Here is a 22449-nt window from a genome sequence, read left to right as displayed (position 1 = left end):
AAGGTTTTTATTCAGAATTTTCTCAATTTAGCCTTGTCTTTTTGCCTGGTTGGTGCAGATTAACTGATAAATGAGCAAATTAAAAATATACACTTTGATGGCTTATTATGAGAGGTCTCAAGACTAGAGATTTGAATGTATGCAAACTAACCATATAGAGAATTCATCACTTCCTGAGTTTTTTAAAGCAAATTTCTCAAAGGGGGGAAAACAAAAGACTCCCTACAGAAAACATATTAAGAGATACTTTTTTAATTATCTAAGTTTCATAAACTATGATCACAAAACCTTTCAAAAGGATCTTTAATCAGTAACTCTTTCGAGGGGAGAGGGATTCTACAAAACCAAGCTTCTCTGATAGATTCAATTTTATCAATAGACAGCCTAAATTATTTTCTGATGTGTGGCAGCATTTGGACAATCGAAACATCAGAAAGTAAGCAAACAAAGTTCCTTCTGTTTCACATATTCTACCCCCATTCAAGGAGGTCTTTCTTTTATTACCTCAGAAAGCAAATCTAGTATTTCTGCTGCATTTATTTTTATTCTCTCAATGCCTGGAAGTGAAAGAGCGAAGCCAGGTGACAGTCAGAAACCAAAAACCAACCGCAACAGGAAATATTTAGAGTATTTTGTACCATTTGCCCTCTCCACGCCCTGATCAGCTGCAGGAGCTGTGAAGATCACAGGGTGCAGGCAAGATTCTGAAAGCACACACACTACTACAAGCAAAATCACCCTTGGGCCCCTACCGCTGCCGTTCTTGCCCTGACTATTCAGTGCTGGTAAAAATTTCAAGCAAAGAAGGTCACCTAAACTCTATGGCTATATGTCAAATGAGAAGAGGCAGTTTAAAAATCTCTTAATCCAAAAAGGAAAGAAGGTAACGTAACAAAGAGAAATTCCTGTAAGTATGGCCCAAACATATTTTCCAGTCATAAGAGAAGTGCTATGTTCAAGTAAGACTATTCACAAACCCTTCCTTTTGCCCAGAAGCAATAGTGCCCAAATAAAGGACATCCATTTGCATAAAGAATACAAATTTCCTGAACTCTTTCTCAAATAACTTAGTCATGGGAGATTCTAATACACTCCTGACACATTTTGTGGCACACATACTGGCAAATCACTGGTTTCTGTAGAATGTGAAAGGGAACAGTCATTAGCATTCTCACTGTCATAAGAGCTTACCCTTTCATCGTGATGACCATGCAAAGGTTCTTTACTGGCCAAGTGGGTGTTGCCAGTAAGTAAACAGCACATAGGAGAGAGAAAGATCAAGGAGACAGACACATTTCGTTGTGTGGACACAGCAAATAGGAACGCTTAGTTAACTCCCTTCTACGCTTGTCTTAGCAACAGGTTAGGTCAGCAATAGGTTAGGTCAGCAAGGAAAATTTTAAGTTTCACAATTAAAAGTATTAATATCATCAACTTCTAAAATTTAACTTAGTGATCACAGAATTGGTTATAGTTAGCACAAGACTGCTATATTGTAATTCTGCACAAATCAAATATAAACCTTATTTATAAACTACCAAGTTGAATGGAATTTATTTTACATAAAATCCTTTTTTTTCCCCCTGCCAGACTTCAGGATGTATTTCAGAACTTACCCATTGCCATTTTAAATTCTCCTATTAACAAGGAATTTATATTAGAATTTCAAGGCTTTTAGTTCATGTATCAGGGACTGGGCTGGATGAGGTTTAACACTTGCAGGGATATTTTTTTAATGTTTAATTTTGAGAGACAGACAGAGAAAGAGAGAGACAGAGCACGAGCAGGGGAGTAGCAGAGAGAGAGAGAGGGACACACAGAACCCAAAGCAGGCTCCAGGCTCTGAGCTGCCATCACAGAGCCCAATGCGAGGCTCGAACTCATGAACTGTGAGATCATGACCTGAGCCTAAGTCAGCAGCAGTCAGTGGCTTAACAGACTGAGCCACCCAGGTGACCCCTTTTTTTTCTTGATATTTTTTTTTAACTTACAGGGATTTTAAATAGAGGCAAGTCTGTGCATAATAATTCCTACACTCTAGAAAGCAATACCATAGATAACCTATAAATATAATACATCTGATTTTGTTTAAAAAGTTCCTCATACCTAAAAGTTACTTGTTTGCTCCTAGAAATGGTGAACTTTAGAACTTAAGTATTTTATTCCTTTATACAGTTTGTGTTTATGGTGTCACAAAGTTCAGTTCAACCCAAGATCTTAAGCTATTACCTAAAAATTTCAAACCCAGAATGAAACAGAACATGGCTCAACCCTCAGCACTCTTGTGTCTTCCAAAGATACAAAATCACTCATGTTCACTTCACTTTAGTTTAAAACTCCCAGATATATTTTAAAAGAGAAATCCAGCTGCTTTTATGAAGGGAATTTCTTGCAAAACTTAACAGTATCCAATTACCAGAACCAGCCTTATAAAGTTGTGCCAGAATAATCAAAAATCATCTTATAGCTCCAAGTATGTTTTTTCCTTTGTAAAAATATACACACGTACTTAAGTTTTCCTTCCACAAAAAAGGCAAGTGCAACTCTCAAACAGGACACCAGTAATTATTAAGGGTTGCCGATCTAGATCAAGAGGACATCAGGTACTAACTTAAGTGTGATCAAAATTATTACAATCAGATAAAGTATGCGGAATCTGGTGGTCTCAAATCAAAGGATAAGAAATAAAAGAGGTCATAGGAAAACAGTCATAATGTCAAATGGCTGGATTTTAGTAGCATCTCTTGCGTAGCCAAGTTTTGTACGGGCTCCATACTGTTTCACCCTTTAGAAAGAGCCCCCAAGCCTAATATAAAACTAAGGGTCACTTAGAACAGAGATGCACAGACAAAATTTATGAATTTACTTGCTTCATAGTAGAATGCAAATCCAGAATCCAGAAATTCTAGTGTAAAAGTAAGAAAGAGATACAGGAACATAGCAGACTTCATCAAATTGCAGCTTTTTCATGTCCACATATGCAGAATGAAGTCTTAAATGTTGAATGGACCATTATTGTTTCCCACTTATTTATAATAAAAAATAAAAGCTTTAGAATCAATGTAAGAAAATGCATACTGTATCATGCCAGATAACGTTATAAGCTATTTTCTTCAACTGTCTGATTTAAAAGTTATACATCTTTGGCTTTAGCAAGGTTCATTTTCATTACCATAAATACTTCAGGAACAGACTGACCCCAACCTGCAGCCAGGTGACAGCTGCTTCAAAAAGTCTAATCTGCTTATTGACAAAAAAACAGAAAGGAAATAAATGGATGATTGCTATTGATTCCCATGATAGCGCTACACAGACCCAGTAACTCCTCTGGATTAGTATAGACAGAAGCCAATTAGTTTTATTTCATATGTAAATAGAGCATAAAGAGGTACAAAAAATAATTCATTGGATTGCTTTATCCTAAAGCAGAAGGCACACATTTTGAAAGTCACTTCAAACACAGTTCTTGCTTATGGAGCTCTCTCTTTCTCTTAGGCAGGAATTTTTAAAATAAATTCAAACTCATCCAGCTGTGTATATTCAAGAAATACCAAAAAGTCACAAGGCATAGTAAGTTTCAGCTGTTCTCCTCTCTCCAGTGTTATCAATAACACATAATGAGTTAGTTCCTATATCATCACAGCTGTGCAGGCCAGAGCTAACTTGGCTAAATTAACTATTCTAGTATAGTTCAGTCAGGAGCTTGCTCTACTTTAGATAACGCACTCTTCAAGTCAAATAAAAAATAGGAGCATATGCTCTCGATTATCATTAATATGCAGTCCTCTCTGTCTTCTTTCACAGAGTTCCTGTGAAATCATCTAATGGTATTGTCCCTTGGCCAGATTAAAGAAAAACATAAAAAACTCCTAAGAGCAATCACAATCACTCAAAACTAAGGCTATAACAACACTCTATGCTTAAACCATAACCAGTAAAACTCCCTCTCATATCAATAAGCCTTAATTCCAAAAGAGGAGAAAACAACATTGGCCTCTGAGAAAAATTAACCATGGAGTCAGGGTTTGCAATTTTCTTCTTCACCCTCCCCCTTTCAGGAAATTCAGAATTCGAAATAATCACTGGTCATATTTTCATGTACAGGTTACCTCCAAAATATATTCTGCAGAGTGCCTTTTCTTTATGGGTGATAATAACTGGAAGACTATTCTGTATTCTGGCACACTTTAAAATGAATGTAAAATGAAAAACAATGGTGATCTCAGTTGCTAAAGGGAGATTTGCACATCCTCCACAATTTCAATTATCCACAACAGTATTCCACACAGTTTGTAAAGCTCTTTCAAAATTGCTTAGTCCTGCCATTTAGTATCATTTTCTACTAAGGATGAGTGCCTAAGCTGTCAGAGACTATGTTTTCTTAATCTAAAACACAACATTCAATGTTGTTTTCTTAACTGTGTATTTGGAATCTGGAAATTCTCCAAAGCCCATCCCGTGTACAAAAGAAGCCTTGGCATCTAAATATGGGGAGTTCATACATACAACTACTTTCAGTTGATGTCAGCAATAAACATCTAGAGATATATAAAAGCAGAGTGAAAAAGCGAAGTGGGATTGTATCATAATTTGGGATAAAGACAAAACTCGAAAAGAATAATTAAAATAATTTCACTATAATAAACCAAGTAAGCATTTACTATTGAAATTCTCTTTTTAAAACATTTTTAGCATCTAGACATCTTGACTAAAGAGTTGGAAGAGACCTGTGAACTAATCTGGCTCAACTTCCTTTCCAATTTCATTCTTGAGAATAAAATAAATACTGTACATCTAATTTGGATTAAATTAGATGTTAAATCCAATCCATTTGGAAAACAAAGAATTTCATCTGCAGTTTTGAGACTACGAACTTTTATCTCTGCTAGAGACCCAGAACTATGAACTCTTCCCAAGTTCCATACATACAATGAAGTATCTCACGGATATAGCATATAATAATGATCTACCAAGTCGTATAAACTGCTGAAAATAAGTGGGAAAAACAACTGCCATTCATTGTTTCTGCATCCGAAGACTGCTAGGCCAGACTTGGACATATACACAGCTGAACACACACTTCCTGGTTATGTGCAATCTGTACAGATAGACCAGCTTTACAGGCCTGACCACAGAGATTAATAGCTTTAGCCAAATAATGTGGTAACCATGTGAACCTGGGCTGCTCCAGCTTGTTTGTGAATCTCTCAGCAAGGCTCAACATGCCGTTATCTGCATCTTGTTGCCAGGAAACACAACATCGCTTCGGAATACAAGGAAAACCAGGTTGCAATGACCACAGGTCAACTTCCCAAAAGCCTAATTTTTGACACTTAGCTATCTACAATCTTATATTTCTTACTGTTGTCTATGGAGAACTTCACTTTACTAGTAATTAACTGTTAATACTTTTTTGCTATTTTTATCAGAGCAGGACCACTTACTACCATTAACAATGTAGCAGCAGAATTAGTAATTACAATAATTCACTGACACTTTTGCTCTTAAGTGTCAAATAAATATTAGTTTACTTCATTAAAAAAGACTTGGAAATCAAGCACTCACTGCAACTACTTTGTAAATTATCCAACACTGTATGCCTATAGGCCTATAGCTTTATCTAATTTTTCAGCCAAGTAATTTTACCAGAGAATAAAATACCTGATCTAAGAGAGTTCTTGGATTTTCTGAGATCAAAATACCTGTCTTGCTTTGCTCATGGTAACAGAATGTAATGCGTTGGACAATAGTCCTGCTAGTTTCTTCCTGACCAATTCAAACAGATAGAAACTTAATGTACCAAGATGCTGAAGTACTCAGCAGACTGGAAATTTGCTTCATAAGAGTGAAGTGGGAGGCCACTGTTCTGCAGTTTTGCAATCTGGAGATGGAAGGATTACAGTGGCTTTGAGAGTATGTAAAATTAATTACCCTTGACATACCAATTAGAATTGCTAGCTCGTGGGCAACAGAGATTTTGGACAATACCTTATTAAAAAAAGATTTTTAAGATAAAATGGAAAACATTTTTCTCTCTTCCAATGCTGGCTTAAAAAAAAAAAAAAAAAAAGAAAGTTAAATGTACTTAGCTTTATTGCAGGATCTAAGAATTTTGCTACCCAAGCAAGATAGAATCTTGAAAACCTAGTATTAATAAATGTATTGTCTTGATAACATCTTGATTTTCCCGATCAGGAAAGCTACATTCTTAGTATTATCTTACTTTTATCCCAAGGGGCTTCTATATAACAATGCCTTAAACTTGGGCCTTATATTGTTTCTCATTTTATCCCATGCATCCCTTTTGAAACAAATGATGCAAAGTTCTAGTCTCATGATAATTAAGTTGCTAAAAAGACACACAGATCTGTGTACTATACAACTTACATAATGCAATATCAAAAGAAAACCACTTACCTAATACTAAAAGGGAACAAATTAAAAAACAAAACAAAACAAAAAACCTGGTTTCTACAATACCAACAATGCCCTGGCACTATGTTAGAACACAGAAGGTTAACATCAAGACTAACAAAATTAGACAACTTGGAAACGTTTATTGACACCATTTGATTGCTGGCTCTCCAGACACTTGGGTTAGTGTAACCCAACTTATCTGTGAACAAAGATGACTCTTAAGAAAGTTTTCTCTCAGACTTGTGGGTTAGGATTCTCAGCATATTCTTCCTTTCTATGGGTCATGCCTCTCAGTACTGTATCAGGCCATTCATTATCTGTGAAGCTGTCAGGTTGCCCTCATTGTCTCCCAAGTCAGGTAGCATGGACAGATGTGTTCTTCTCCCCTCATAGAATTTTAATCCTTTCTCTTGGTCATAGACAAATAGCTAGTAACATCACATACTTTAACTCCTAGACTACAGGAGAAACAAATTTGAAATGTAAAGATTAATGCTTACTACACAGCCATTTTTACACTAGCAACTTCACACATGGCAACTACCATTTCTTTCAATTTATATTCAATTAAGTAAGAATTCAGATGTGGAAATTTCAGGTCCCTATCAGTGAATTTGCACTAAAAGAACTGAATTATTTACATACATGTCTTGCATACAAAACTTGAGGATAACTGTTTTTTATGTAAATGATAAATCAACATATCTATTAACATAAAATTTCCCTGTAAATCAACATATCTATTTACATAAAATTTCCCTTCAACTCACTGCTCAGGTCTAAGAAAACAGCCTGAATTGTAGAACAATTTTCTCTACCAGGTAAACAGAGTAATAAACTTAAAGGTAGAAAGACTTAAGGAAACTTAAAAAAGAAAAAAAAATTAATGTTTGGGCATGATTCAGAAGTTTGGGAAGAAGCTCACAGAAAAACCATACCATTCAAAATGGAAAGAGGGACACAGATATCTCCAAATGATACTATTTTCCTTTAAAAAACTAGCAGCTACTCAACATGTAAAACTTTAAAATTAAATAAATTTGGTATTCATTATTTGTGCTACAGTAAGATTAACCTTGGATTTTCTTTCAAAAGCAAGCTCTTTTGTGTGATTAAAACAGTATCTGATTCACAACATTCAATGTATATGCAACTTCTCTGGCACACACATACTGTACAGAGTGACATATGGATTGTTCAAATCATAAAACTTCATAATCTGGTTAGGTGAATACTCTGCATTAAACCAACATGAAAAACCAGGTTAGCATATAGCCGAAAGAGTAACAGTAAAGAAAAGAATAAAACCTGTTAGGTTACTACTGAAAGAAACTACCCTACTAATAAGCATTTAGCCTCTTGACCTTCTCTATAGGATTTAACAATAGTTTTAAAGTAGTTATAAATACATACCCATACTTCATTCTCATTCTATCATTCTCTGGGTTACAGTAAAATCTTTCCAAGTGCTCCTGGGAATCAGTGGATACACTCTGCCACTTTTGAGTAGTTGTCCTCTTGATCTGCCAATGATATGGCAAGACCGTGTGGTGCTTCAAACAATCCCTGCCATAAATACAAGTGCCTTGCAAAAAGTCCATGCAAATTTCAATTCCATTCTCTTGGTGAGTGTGGTACTGTAGCTGGTTCACCAGCTCAAACACAAGGTCAAGGGAAGCCTCTTCACTTTTGTCCTGAAAAAGCTCGGTACTCAACTTATCGCTGGTGTCCAAAATGTACTGGATTGTAAAATTGTTGTCTTGGAAAACCCCTGGAATGTAATCCATGACTTTGTCTATGCAGTCAGGACTAGTAGGAACATCACTTGAAACGGGGTGCAAAAGGTCAGTCTGGAAGTGCCCTGCTGTAGAATCTGCCACCGCCCCACTGATAGCTTCCGGTGGAAAGCTGTGATCCTGGATTGGAACCACTTGTTCTGGAGTATCAGTGGAAGGATGAGCTTCTGGTATTTGGCCCCCAACATTTGTGCCATCAGGAATCAGGACAGACATACTGTTTTCCGCTGGCGCACATGATGGATTGATTTCCAGGGGTTTTTTCACAATAGGTTCATGTAAGCTGCTCTCATCTGCACTCTGGTTTCTAGATCTAAAAACGCCATCAAGTGAGCCAGATTCTAGCAAAGTATTTAAAATTGGCCTCAAAGACCTCAGGGTTCCGGTTCCCAATCTCTTCTGTTCCTTTTTCTTAAAACAAGTCTTCAATGGAGTGATCTTCTCAGAGAGTCTCATTTGGCATGAAAAGTCATCAGGAGGAGAGGGAGGCTGCACTACACAGTCTGGCTCAGGTTCGGTGGTTTCCATTTCCATGGTGTGGATGAGCTCCAATTGCTCCTCAGAGTTTAAAAATCCTACCAGGAAAGGAAAGAAGATGATCATTTGCAAGCTGACAACAACTGGATCCCATTCATTCATCAAAATGTTTTGTTTTAGTCTGTGACTAAGTCCCTGAAGTCACTCCTCTTATACCATATTTCATCTTTATGGGTCAATTTTAAATTTTAATGAGAAATTAAGGTTCCAAAGCAGCCAAGGCTATTCAAAAGCCCATAGCAGGTAAAGGTAAAGAGATAGTATCTTCCAATAGACTCTTGACATTTATTTGTGGACAATATATGATTGGTAATTCTGCTGGAGTATCAGTTTTTACTGTAAGTCTAGGGTGGGGTTGGGGGGTAAGGTGTAGAAATAAGTGTGGCTAACTGATGACAGCAGGGAAACCACAACTTCTCTGGTTTGTGGTTCTCTTCACAGTTGTTTATCACCTATCTCACGAGGTGACAAAACGGTTTCTTTGTAAAAAAAAAAAAAAAAAAAAGAAAAAAGGAAAAAAAAAGTTCACCAAATTAAAGATTAACTTCAAAGTTAAATAGTGAGTGAATTTAAAGCATGAGGATCTACCCAGGAAACAGGGGCTCTCAATGGAAATATTATGTGGGAGAAAGGCAGGAGCATGTTGAAGCACTTCTAAGTTCGAATATATTCCTGAAGAATGTTAAAGGTCTACTTTTACAATCCCCAAAACATTACCACTATTGGAGAAGGAATACCAGTTGCTTGTTTAGCAACAGAAGCTACATCAGCAGCAACCACTATAGGCTGTTTTAGAAACCAAACACAACTTCTTAATTGCAAAAGGGCTTCCTTGTCCTTGTCTTCAGAAATGACACATATATGACTTTATCTATTAAAGCAAATGAAGCCATATTATAGAAAAATAATGCAAGAATATAAAACACACACACCAAATGTCAGCTTCCTAATGAGCTACTCAAACCAAAAAGGTGCTCTCTTCAAAGAATCAGACCCCTTGAAAAAAACTAGAACTTAAAGTCACAAGCAAAGAAAACTCTGTAAAATGACAAATATCATCGTCTCCTCCTCAGCACTGTAGGAGGTGGAAAAGAGCTGGTTATAAGCAATTAATCTTCTCTCTCTCTCTCGGCCAACAGACTAAAAGAAAAAGAGATCATTGATGCAAGGGTCCGTGGCTTCATCAAATAGTCATCCCAGGTGACCAGTACTATGCCTAGCACAATGCACACAGGTGCTCCATAATATTTTTTAACTGAATAACTGAAGAAAAACGCACCTGTTAAAAATCTAGTTCTGTTAGCCTTTATAGGTCAACAATAACAAAATTATAAAACTGAGTCCCCAGAAAAATGAATATTAAAGATCTAACTGGAAACATTCATAAATCTATGTATGAAAAGTTCATAATGATCAAACTCAAAGAAAGCACAGTACAGCTAACCCTTGAACAAGGTGGGTGGGAGGAAGAGGCGGTTCATGGAACCCACCCCTGGAAAAATCCATCCATAATTTTTTGAGTCCCGAACTTAACTACTAGCAGCCTACCGTTAACCAATAATAAACAGCCGATTAACACAAATTTTGTGTTACATGTGGTATTGTACTGTATTCTCACAACAAAGTAAGCTACAGGAAAGGTGGAGAAAATCACAAAGAAGAGAAAACACATTTACAGTAGCACACAAAATCCACATATAGGTGGACCCGGAAAGTTCCAACCTGTTTTTTAGCGTTCAACCGTATGGAGCCAGGTGTTAGAGCACGCGGTAAGTACAAAAGGAAAAGACAGAAAAAGAGTTCGGTGTGAGCTGGCATTGTTAGGGAAGGAGGGACTTGACATAAGACATAAATCAACTGGAAAGCCGCCAAGCCAGGCGTTATTATTCATCACTCGGTGCTCTTGCCTCAAGGCACAATTGGCACAGATTGTGGTATTCCCTCTCCACCCCACTAAACCCGCCTGTGCCTTCCCCTCGCGTGCGTGCGCGCGCGCACACAGACACGCGCGCGCGCGCACACACACACACACACACACACACACACACACACACACACACACGCCACTCCTACCACATCCACCCAAGGCAAAACAGACACTGAACCAATTTTATTTATAGAGGTGTACACACACACACGGTAACTTTTCCTGTTATTGCCCTCCGTCAAACTGGGAAATAAAACTGAGGAAGAGGCGGAGAACTGAAGTGGCTGGAGTGGGGAAGTCACTAGAACCCAGTTCCTCAATTAGTTTGCATAACAGAAAAATAAAGATTGGAAGGACACTTCCTCCGGTCCCCCCGCTGCAGGCGACCTACCGCTCCACCCCTCACCTCGTGATCTCACTCCCGGCCCCCGGCGCAGTGCACCGAAACAGCCCGCTGCAAACTCAGGACTCTTCCCCCGCGCAGCCCCTGCGCGACACCCGGACGCCGAGCCCGGGTCCGAGAGACGCCTCCTGCCGGCCGCGGCGGTTTCCGCAGCGCCGCCCCCGGGGCCGCGCCAACTCCGCGCAGCGCGACCGAGGCGCCGCCCGGCTCGGCCAATTCCCGGCGTTCCGGAGCATCGCACCCTCGCCTTCCCCGCGGCAGGCTCCGGAGCGCCCCCAAAACCTCCCCGCAGCCTCGTCCCAACCAGCGACCCCCGCCCAGGCTTCCCCCCATCCCAGAAGCCCCTCAGGGCGCCGTCCACACTTAATTGCTTGCTCGCCTCCTCAACCGACCTTCCTGCGAGGATCGTCCTGCGAGTCTCAGAGGCTCGCAGAAATGAGCCGAGAAGCGCGGGTGGGGGGAAGGCGGTCGGCGCTACTCGAGGTGGCGGGGAGGAAGGCGAGGACTCCTGTGCCTTCAAAGTTGATCTGAAAACTGCCTGCAAACTTCTGGGCTGCCGCCGGAACGCGGGTCTGCCGAAAGGCTCCCCACAGCTGCCGTGCCCTGCCCCTCAATCTGCGAAGTGCTTCTCCTCACTTCGCCTCAGAGCGCTCGGGGTCCGCCCGGCGGGGGAGGCCGCATAGACGTGCCCCCGCGCCCACCCAGACCAAGTGGGACTGGGGAGACGCCGGCGACCCTGACTAAACCCTTCAATGTCTTCCTCAGATTTATACACCTGCCCGAGGCCGTAAGTGATTAAGAAGTGTACACCAATCCCATCCCGGTACTGACGGGATCCGAGTGAATTTGGTAGAAAAAGGCACAGTCTAAACATCAATCACCCCTAGATCCGTGAGAGGCTGCGAAGCCGGAGACCCCCGTCCTCGCCCACCATCCCAGCTAAGGTTTCTCGTCGGCTCCTCAGAGCCCACCCGGAGCCCTTTACCTGATCGCGCTGCCTGAGAGAACGGACCGCAGGAGCCGAGTCGCCTCACCGCCGGCTCGCCGGCAGCGTCCGCGCGGGAGGACCGGCGCGCAGGGCAGGCTTAGGCGTCTAAGGGTCGCAGGCCGGAGACGCGACAAGCAGCGCACTGGCCATTCCGCCACCGGGAGTGCAGAAAGCCGCAACCGCACTCCCGATCCAGCTCGCTCGCCTGTCACCCCGAGCTCTGCTTTAAAGTGGCTTCCGGTCGCCTCCTCTCTGCTGCCCCGTCGCGGAGGCGGAGCCTGGGCAGCGGGGGAGAGGGGTGGGGTGAGAGGGCCGGGCGCTCAGTGGGTGCCGGGAAGGAGGCCCGCCCCGCGTGCGCGTGCGCGCTCTCTGGCAGGGAGGCGCGCGAGGGGTGCCTGCGGCGGCCGCGTGCTCCCGCGAGGGGGCGTGTCCTTCCGCGGCCAGCTGGGTCCCTGAGGGTCCAGATCCACACGCGGGCTGGAGAGCGCGCACGGCTGTGAAGAGGGTAAGTGTGCGCCCCGTGAGGCAGGCTCTACCTGACTGCAGACACGTGAAAGGTCACGGTGTTCCGAGGAAACCCGAGCACCCGAGAGGATGTGAAACGGAACGAGCGGTTTCTGTACAGTAGGCTTTATTTGCCTCCTCGTAAGACGCCTCCTGCCCTTGACGCCGCTGGACCCCAAGAGGAGACAAACGGCTGCTGCTGCCACTGTGGCCAGACGGGGTCGCCCTCCGCATACTTGACGGCCCGGCCCAGCAGCACACCCCGGCCAGTAGCCTACCCGACGCGGTCGGTCGTGGGCACTCCTCCGTTTCACGGGAAACGTAGGCAGCGTAACAGAAGGGAAACCTACCTTTGGGGTTTTGACAGTAAGAGCGAGTGTATGTGCTTGAAAGCCCTTAAACACCGTAGTGAATAATTGATTCATTCAGCAAATGTTTGCTCAGTGTCTATTGTGTGTGTAACTAGGATTAGGCTACATACAGCCTTGATCACCTCAGACGCCATGCCTGTCTTCGTGGAACTTGCAGAGTACCATACACTCATCTTTAGTATATACATTGCATGTGACTTTGCTATAGTTTCTGGACCGTAAAATGGCTTGGATGGTAAGCCTCTTCCTATATCGAACAGCCTTTCAGTGGTAGAGGAAGAAACACTACGTTCAATTCATGTAATCTCTACATATTGGAGGAGAAAGGCCCTTTTCTTTTCCTGAAAGTTAATTACGGCTATATCCCCGACAGCTGGCAGAGAGAAGGGACCACAGCTTGCAAAGCTGTGCTCTCTGCCTGAGATCTAAACTGACTGAATTCCATAATTCGGAGACTTTCTGGGTTGAAAAAGAAGTCAACTATGACCTTACAAAACATGAAAGCCTATGAAAACAGGAGCTAAGCAGCAGTAGTAATAGAAGTAACTGTTTCAGGCTTTCTTAAACTATTCTATACCAGACTGGGTGACACACCAGCAAAGAATGGATTAAGGGTAGTACCTCCCCAGCAGGTCAAGTCATGGCCATTCAACTAAGGTAGGATTGATATGGACAGAATTCAGAGGCTAATAGGTGAAATAGAATGCAAGTCTTTGCATCATGCTTACTAATGTGTGATTGGCCAAAGCAAGTCATATGACCAAACTCAGACTCTGTGTAGGAGGGGCCCATAAGAGGCCAGGAATATGAGAAGGTGTGGTTCATTGGGGTGGGGGGGGGGGTCACTTAGATTAAGGACAGACCACCTTAATCCAGGGATTAATAGTTAAACATTACTTCCAGAGTGTAGCCCTTTGGAATACCAATTTGAAGTCTTTCTTCCTCAGGCCCTGAACTCAAATCTTTCACCTTCCATTCCCTACCCTCTTCCCCTGAGGCAGTTGAAAATTCTAGCTAGTTCTCAGCCTCTACTACTTTCAGAACATCATTCGCCCCAGAGAGAAAAATGGCACCAGGTTCTTGACTCACCACTCTTGGATCTAGGTTCCTCAGACTGTTAAAGGTTTACTACTCCAGAAGAGGTATTTTCCACAAGGTCCACCCCAAACGTGATCCCTGGAAGATAATGGGATAAAGAAGGTCCTCCTACAGAACAAAATCAGGAACTGACAGATTAAATGACCAAGGGCATAGATATCTTGCTAGTTACCTAACAAGATACGTGATGTTCTGTGTACCAGTGCTCACTGTTTGTTTCCCATTTTCCCCACCATCCTGTACCTTGTCTATCCACCATCACTTATTAGGAGTACGAGGCAAATAACTTTTCTTTAAAAGTTGGTTCCCAGAGCATGAAGAGCCACACAATGGGAGTATTCCATATCATTGGAACTTCTGGATCCTGGACTGTGAGCTCATTACAATAACTGGATGAAACTTTGAGATTGTTTCTCTTAGGGAGGGGATAAGTATATTCCTTATATGAGAAGAGGGTTAGCAGATACTAATAATTGCCCCTTCCTTATCAGAAAGAGCCTGATACTTTTTAGAGGAAGGGGGAGGGCTAGCAATGTGGCTAGCCAAAAAACTCATTTTCCTAGATTTCATACTCTTATGAGTGGCCATGGCATATAATTCTAGACACATGGTGAAGATTTCTAGAAAACCACTTCTTCCTTAACATATATAGACACCCCTTCCATTTCTTCTTTTCTTCTTTCTCCTATAACACAATGTAAGGATGGAGATGGAGCCTCATGACAAAAATGAAAGTGAACATGATGTGGGAAATATAAAGAAGAGATCCCCAAGATAAGGATTCTGGAGCAGAAAGGTAGGAATCTGAGTCATTCATGATATCTTGAAGCTGCAGCAGCAGTCCTAGACTGGCTACCCCTGAACTCATTGTAACCCCAATTTGCTTAGACTGTTTTCTGTTATGTGCAGCTAAACATGTTCTTACCTAATACATAAACTATGATAAGTTACCTTCTAACTAGTCTTCTTGCTTGGAAGCTCTATCAGTTAGATAGCAACAGGACCTTATGTCAGAAATATAAGCTGTCACAAAGTAATACATCAACTCCTATAACATTCCCTGCCAGTTTCACAGGTATACCAAATTGTATAATTAAGAAATAGGTTTATTAAAGAAAAAATAGAAAGTAGAGAGGAGACAAGAATACCCATAGTTGAACCTTCTAAAGTCCTATTTTAACATTTTGCCGTGGTCTGTTTTATTCAAAGGTTTTTTTTTTCTATCATTATTATTGTATTTTTGTATTTTTAACACTATAAATAGCTTTCCATGTTAACACAATCTTTTGAACAAATAGCCATTTAATAGTCTGTAACTATAACAAGTTTTACTTTACTGGGTCCTTGTCATAGAACTTGTCAATTCACTTTTTTAAAAAAAATCATTTATTCACTGAGTATCTACCACATTCAAGTCACTGGATTAAATATCGTAAGTAAACATACATGAATAAGTGGCTCCTCTCAAATATTCTTCAAAACTACAAAAGAAACCTATACATGCAACATATAGGGTATAGGTAGGTGTACACTTTTTATTTACATATGGCCCTATATATGGCCCTGAGACATTTAATTCTTTTTAAATATATTTATAGGATTGAAACGTTCTAATTCCTTTCTGTGTATTCCTTGTGTCGCTAATTTCTGTTACCCGTGTCCACTGGATTTGCCTTGGCATGGCTGATCAATTCAGTAGAGCACTTCCAATGAACAACTTATTCATGTAAAAGCCAAGACTACTTACTGGAAATTTCAGGTGACCCAAGACCTCCCATTTTTTCCCTCCCATTTTTTCCCTCCCATTTTTTCCCTCCCATTTTTATTAACATAAGACATGCTATAAAGTATAAGTAACAGTATCTGTTGCTTTCTGTTTTCACAATTATTAGTAATAGTTAATTCCCCAACATCCTTATGGTAGAAAGATAATCATTTCTGGTTACCACACCGAGAAGGAAACAGTGACTAATGTGACTCAGCACAGTGAAAGACTTGAGATTTGAAAACAGAGGTCTTAGCTCTTAGCAATGCTATACTGAGATTACATGGAGAACACAACCAACTTGCATAAATGGCAGACTGACAATTCCTTATCTGTGAGTGCTAAGTCCAGACTATAATGTTTTCTGACTATGTATATAAAGACAACTTATTATTTAACTTAAATGAAATTCATATGTGAATGTATCTAATATAGTCAAAGTGAAAGAAAAGTCAAACTTCTTATCTAGACAAAAGAATTACTATTGTTTTTAAACATACAATCTATTATTGAAAATTGTGTTTTGATGTTGTTATTAATGGGTCAGCTCCTGGAACTTACCTAACTTCCCTTTGAGGGGGTGCTGCACGCTTTGCATTCTAGAACAAGAAAAGTTTTGGGCTGAAATTTATTTACGTCAAGTGGGTTTAAAAAAAATTTTTTTTAACGTTTATTTATTTTTGAGACAGAGAATGAATGAGGGAGAGTCAGAGTGAGGGAGACACAGAATCTGAAACAGGCTCCAGGCTCTGAGCTGTCAGCACAGAGCCCGACGCGGGGCTCGAACTCACGGGCCGTGAGATCATGACCTGAGCCGAAGTCGGACACTTAACCGACTGAGCCACCCAGGCGTCCCTCAGGTGGGTTTTAAATATGGTGTTGATGCAGAAAGATTGGAAAATGCTGCTAGAGGATATGTCAGAGAAACTAAAGGTGTAGGGAATTTAATCAGCATGAAATAAGGGTGAATTAATTCAAAGCTCAGAGGTAGGTTGGTTTAGAGCCAGACATGAACAGGCTTTGATAAATGTGAACTTAAGATTCATATTTTCATAAAGTGATAAAATATTAACCTTAAGGACCATTTCCAAATTTTAAAAATATTTCTCCTTTGTAATCTCTTTCTTGAGACTCACTTTTCTCCACCTCTGCTGAGGCAGTAAGGTACCTCTGTCTGGGAAAGGTGAAGATACAAGGCCTAGAGAAAATTAAGCATAAAATAGGAATAGCCTGAGTTCTATAATGTTTATGCCAGATCACAAACTATTCTGTTTATCTAAGATTTGCATTTGTCAACTGCCTAATCATCTGCTCGACTGTTCTTCTCACAGGATGCATGACGATCAAGTGTGCTGTTCAATCCCCTTCAAGTTTTGGACCTGTTGTGTAATTCCTACAGCACATAATCAAAGTGCTATTTGATCTAACTGGTTTGGGGTCTATATACAATGATCCCCTTGGAGGAGTCCCCAGATGTTTTCCAGATCATTCATTCCGTTGATTCAGTACAATTTATTGGGTGTGTGTGTGCCAGGTACTAGTTATGCAATGATGACTAAGATAGTCCCTATTCTCTGTCAGCTTCTTATAAGTCTGTGAACTGACCACACAGATGACCTGCAGAAGTCTGCTGCAGATTCTCCTGCCCTATTCCAGACCTCCTGAACCCAAATCTCAGAGGCAAGGGATTCTGCGCTTTGAAGATGTTCCCTAGGTACTGTTGCTTTAGGAGTTCATAATCTTTTAAAACACTTGAGATAGTGGGAGATCGGGAAGGGACAGAGACTTGGGGGGAGGGGGAAGGTATGGCCAAATAGGAAAACAAACAGATACACTACGGTGTGGTAAGTGCTAAAATAGAGATATACAGGCAAAGCGCTGAGAATATATGAGGAGGAGTTAAGCCTAACTGCATAATGTCAGAGGAGAGAATTGCCAACAGGAGATTTCTTAAAGTACCTAGAATTATTATTCTTTAGCATGTTAAGAAACTCACTTGTCTACTTGGAGTACAACTAAAAAAACGCAATTACTTTTTGAAAATGAATTCCCAATTAAAGATGATCTTGAAAATCATGGTCAGAGATCCATCTGAGTTAACAGCATTTCTACTTGTAGGAGTTTATCTTAAGGATATAATTAGGGTGGGGCATCTGGGAGGCTCAGTTGGTTAAGTGTGCAACTCTTGATTTCTGCTTAGGTCATGATCTCACAGTTCATGAGATTGAGCCCTATGTCAGGCTCCATGCTGACAGTGCAAAGCCTGCTTGGGATTCTCTCTCTCTCTCTCTCTCTCTGCTCCTCCCGCATGTGCACTCTCTGCTCCTCCCCCACGTACGTGCTCAGAAAATAAATAAACTTTAGGGGGAAGAAAAAGGCTATAATTAGGGTATAAGCACAGGCTTGGTTACAAAGCTGTTCCCTGCAAATAAATCGTGCCCAAGTGCTCATTTACATCAAGTCCCAGAATCAGTTCTCTGTGGGACAACTTTCCTGTCCCCACTCATACTATTGTGAGGCCATGATAGTTTCCTTTTCTGCTCTTCAGACTCTACAAAGCCAATACGCAAGATTTTGTTTAGTGACAAAAATGGAATTTAGGAATTTAATTCATCAGGAGCCCTGGCTAGCCACATTGGGCAGTATCGTGTACACAGTATCAGTTTTCGCGTTGATGTCTAAACTTCAAAAATGGTGATTTGGCACACTGGCACACTAGCCATTCATTGAGGAAAGATGGTTTTCATGCCTACCTGCCTTTTGTTTGGACTCTTCCACTAGGCAGATGTCTCCTGGACCATAGGTTTTCAGTTTGGCCTATACATGAGAATTACTTGAGCCACTTTAAAAATAAACATCACTAGTCTCTACACAAGACCAGTCAAATCAGAATCTCTCAGGTGGGGCTCGTGCTTGTGAACAGGAACTATATTTATTTATTTTTTTCCTAATTCCCAGGAAAACACTTGACATAATCAGATAGTTATGACCCCAACTCATTCATTCGTTTGTTTATTCATTGCCGAACACTTGAGCATGTGTTCTAGGCACTTTTAAGTGCTAGGGACAGAGCAGAGAATAAAATGGTCAACTCTTATCAACATTCTAATGGGAAGAAATAGACAAGTAGTATCAGGTGATGATGAAAGCTCTAAAAATAAGACATGGTAAGGGTATACAACCACATAATTTATCAAATAAAAACACTTTGAGAATAATTATTTATAATTATGCCAAGATAATGCAGATGAAACCAGGACTGCCCTGGATAAACTGAGATACATAGTCATTCTGGCTAAGGTATTAAAAAGCTATATAAGGGAATGAGGTGCTTTTTAAAAATGATGTGCTGTGCAGGGAAGGCATTTCATAAATGAAAACATTTAAGCAGAAGCCTGAGGGAGATACAGGAGCTGGCCATGAAAATATTAGAGTAAGAGCATTCCAGGTAAACAGAACAGCATATGCAGAGGCTCTGAGGTAGAGGTAAGCTTGGCATGCCAGAGGAAAATTACAGAAGCCAGTTTGATTGGAATGAACAAAATAGAGTTCTGTTGAAGAAGTCAAAGGAGTGGCCAGATTTCATACCTTTTAGGCCTATGGTAAGGACTTTGGATTCTACATTGACACAGAAAGCTATATAATTTACTACATAATTTACATTTTAAAAGGATAACTCTGGTTGCTGTCTGTAGAAGAACCTTGTAAGATGGCAGGAGTGAAAGCAGGAAGATCAGTTAATAGTCTAGAGAAGAGATTATTGTGGTTCAACAAGTGTGGTAACCATGATAGTGATAAGATGTGATTAGATTCTGGATATGTGTTGAGGGTAGAGCTGAGAGGGTTTGCTATTAATTAGGTATGGGTTATGGGGGAAACTGAAGACACAGGAATGACCCCTCACTTTGTAGCTTGAGCAGTTAGAAGAATGTAGTTTTCAATCATTGAGATGGTGCAGACTGTGGGAAGCAGACTTTTGAGAGCAAGGGGAAACAGTGTAGTTTTGGACATGTTAATATTGAGACATAATAGGGGTGCTTGGGTGACTCAGTTGGTTAAGCGTCCGACTCTTGGTTTCAGCTCAGGTCATGATCTCACAGTTTGTGAGGTTGAGCCCTCCATTGGGCTCCATGCTGACAGAGCAGAACCTGCTTGGGATTCTCTCTCTCCCTCTCTCTCTACCCCTCCCCTCCTCTCTCTTTAAGTGAATAAATAAACAAACAAACATTAAAACAAAGATTGAGATACAATAGATATCGAAGTAGAGATGGTTACGAGGCAGTTGGATAATGAAGACTAGCGCTTAGGGGAGAAGCTAGCATTGCTTGCTACCATGTCTAAGAATATCCGCATTTCTAAACCTACAGAGCAAACACACCGATTCCTTCATTTGACAAGGTTAATTAGGAGGGCTTAAAAATATATCTTTTTAAGTAAGTACTGGGCTGTATTTTGCATTTGCAGAGGAAGGAGATTGATTTTCACAAAGCCTGGAAGTGAGGTGTTGTCCAGTGGTGATGTGTCCACTCGTTTCTCCAACAAAGGTAAATTCTAATTCCTATAAACCTAAGCTAACTTATAGTTCCTATTACCCAACTTTGTCAGTGAAGATCCCACACAGGGAAGCTGACTGAATAAGAAATTACTTTGAGGCTAAAGAAGTGAAACAGTTGACATTTACTTATATGTTCTATGGGTTTAGAGGGAAAAAATAGCCAACTCCAAGTCAAGCATATTAGAATATGAAAATTAAAAAGTCAGTGAAGGCTCATACAAGTTTCTAGTAATGTAAGCATAAATCTCATTCTGAAGCAAAATCTTATATTATCAATTAGAGTTCCCATTATTTATTGACTACTTGCCTACAGATTCTAAAGAAGCAATTGTCTTTCTTTTTCAAATGTAAAACAGATGGAAATTTGCTGTATCAGGAAAATCTATATTAAGCAAAAGAAAATATTTCCAATATTATTTCCTATATTATTTTGATTTCATCTCCTGCCTGAAACTCTTATTTTTCACTTTCTGAGGAGTTAGCTAAATTAGAAGTCAAGAATCTGAATGACTTGTTCTCAATAATAAGCATGTTTACACTGAAGCCAAAGTAACCTCTTGGTTTTAAAGTTTTGCCAAGTCACCAAAACACAATGTTTCTTTGGTTAAAAATAAAGCTCTTTTGTTGTGAAATCAATGAGACCATAAGAAAAAAGAAAACTGACTTTTTTTTTTTTTTTTTTAATCAGGCTTCAAAGTTAAAAACCAGGAAAGTTTAGCTGCATCACCAAAACTCTAGGTGCAGTCCTGTTGTTGGGCTATTTGCATAGATAAATGGCCCAGAAAAGGATTTGTTGATTGATGATCATTTTTATTCATTTATGGAATACCTGCTGTAAGTAGTTACTGGGCATGCAATGGTTAGCAAAACAGACAAAATCCCTGCCTTCATTTAGCATATGGAAGAAGACAAATTTTACTCAAATAGTTACTCAGATCAACATATAATTACAAATTTCAGTAAATGCTTTGAAGAAGAACAGGATGCCATGACAGAGACCAACTTAGGCTAGGGGAGCCAGGAAGGGCATCTCTGGTGAAGAAAGATTTGGCTGAGTTCTTTCTTAATTTTTTTTTTTTTTAACATTTATTCATTTTTTGAGAGACAGAGAGAGAGCACAAGCAGGGGAGGGGCAGAGAGGGGGGGAGACACAGAATCCGAAGCAGGCTCCAGGCTCTGTCTGAGCTGTCAGCACAGAGCTTGATGCCAGGCTGGAACTCATGAAATGCAAGATCATGACCTGAGCCAAAGTTGGGTGCTTAACCAACTGAGCCACCCAGGCGCCCCACATTTGGCTGAGTTCTGATGATTCAGCATTAACTAGATCAGAGGGAGATGGGCAGGGGCAGTTAACAATGATCAGGGGATGGGAACAGCAAGTCCAAAGCCAGAATTGTGAAGGTGTGGCATGCAGAAGAGAGCTCCTGGGTCTGGAAAGTAGAAAGTGAGAAGGAGAGTGGTTGGAGATAATCTAGAGATGTAGACTTTCAGGCCTAATTAAGGATTCTAAAGAAAAATAGGGGCGCCTGACTGGCTCAATTGGTACAGCATACAACTCTTGATCTCAGGGTTGTGAGTTCAAGACCCACACTGGGTATAGAGATTACTTAAAATCTTCAGGGGCATCTGGATGGCTTAGTTAAGCATCCAACTTTGGCTCAGGTCATGATCTCACAGTTCATGAGTTTGAGCCCCATGTTGGACTCTGTGCTGACAGCTCAGAGCCTGGAGCCTGCTTTGGATTCTTTGTCTGCCTCTTCTCTGCCCATCCCCCACTTATGCTCTGTCTCTCTCTCAAAAAAAAAAAAAAAGATTAAAAAAATTTTTTAAATAAAGTATTTATAAAAAGAAGACAAAAATAGGCAGTCATTGAAATGTTTTAATTAGGAAAATGACATGACCATATTTTTATTTTTAAAAGTCAACTCTGGGGGTGTGCCTGGGTGGCTCAGCCAGTTAAGCATCTGACTTCAGCTCAGGTCATGATCTTGCAATCTGTGAGTTCAAGGCCCTCATCAAGCTCTGTGCTGACAGCTCAGAGCCTGGAGCCTGCTTCAGATTCTGTGTCTGTCTCTGTGATTCTCTCTT

The 22449-nt window shown here is 40.6% G+C and overlaps 1 protein-coding gene and 1 long non-coding RNA gene across 6 annotated transcripts in view; one reads left to right on the top strand and one right to left on the bottom strand.

Annotated features, from left to right (window-relative positions):
* TIPARP (TCDD inducible poly(ADP-ribose) polymerase) overlaps positions 1–12317 on the bottom strand; it is a 30726-nt gene extending 18409 nt beyond the window's left edge. Inside the window, exons 1-2 of the mRNA XM_058730307.1 lie at positions 12066–12317; positions 7831–8788 (exon numbers count right to left, since the gene is read on the bottom strand). Of these exons, the coding sequence (XP_058586290.1) occupies positions 7831–8747 (917 nt within the window). The 5' untranslated portion in view covers positions 8748–8788; positions 12066–12317. The remainder of the gene's footprint in view (positions 1–7830; positions 8789–12065) is intronic.
* An 83-nt stretch (positions 12318–12400) lies between these two features.
* The window catches only part of LOC131512070 (uncharacterized), a 32568-nt gene continuing 22519 nt past the window's right edge, over positions 12401–22449 (top strand). Inside the window, exons 1-5 of one of the 5 annotated variants that reach the window (XR_009261909.1) lie at positions 12401–12573; positions 14744–14837; positions 15741–15800; positions 16496–17520; positions 20271–20350. This is a non-coding gene — a long non-coding RNA (uncharacterized LOC131512070). Of the gene's footprint in view, positions 12574–14743; positions 14838–15737; positions 15801–16491; positions 17521–20270; positions 20351–22449 lie in introns of all 5 variants that reach the window. The other 4 variants (XR_009261906.1, XR_009261908.1, XR_009261907.1 and 1 more) reach the window with 4 other exon arrangements.

The sequence above is a fragment of the Neofelis nebulosa genome, chromosome 5 (assembly GCF_028018385.1).
Source record: "Neofelis nebulosa isolate mNeoNeb1 chromosome 5, mNeoNeb1.pri, whole genome shotgun sequence".
Classification (NCBI taxonomy): domain Eukaryota; kingdom Metazoa; phylum Chordata; class Mammalia; order Carnivora; family Felidae; genus Neofelis; species Neofelis nebulosa.
This window is presented reverse-complemented; position numbering and strand designations above follow the sequence as displayed.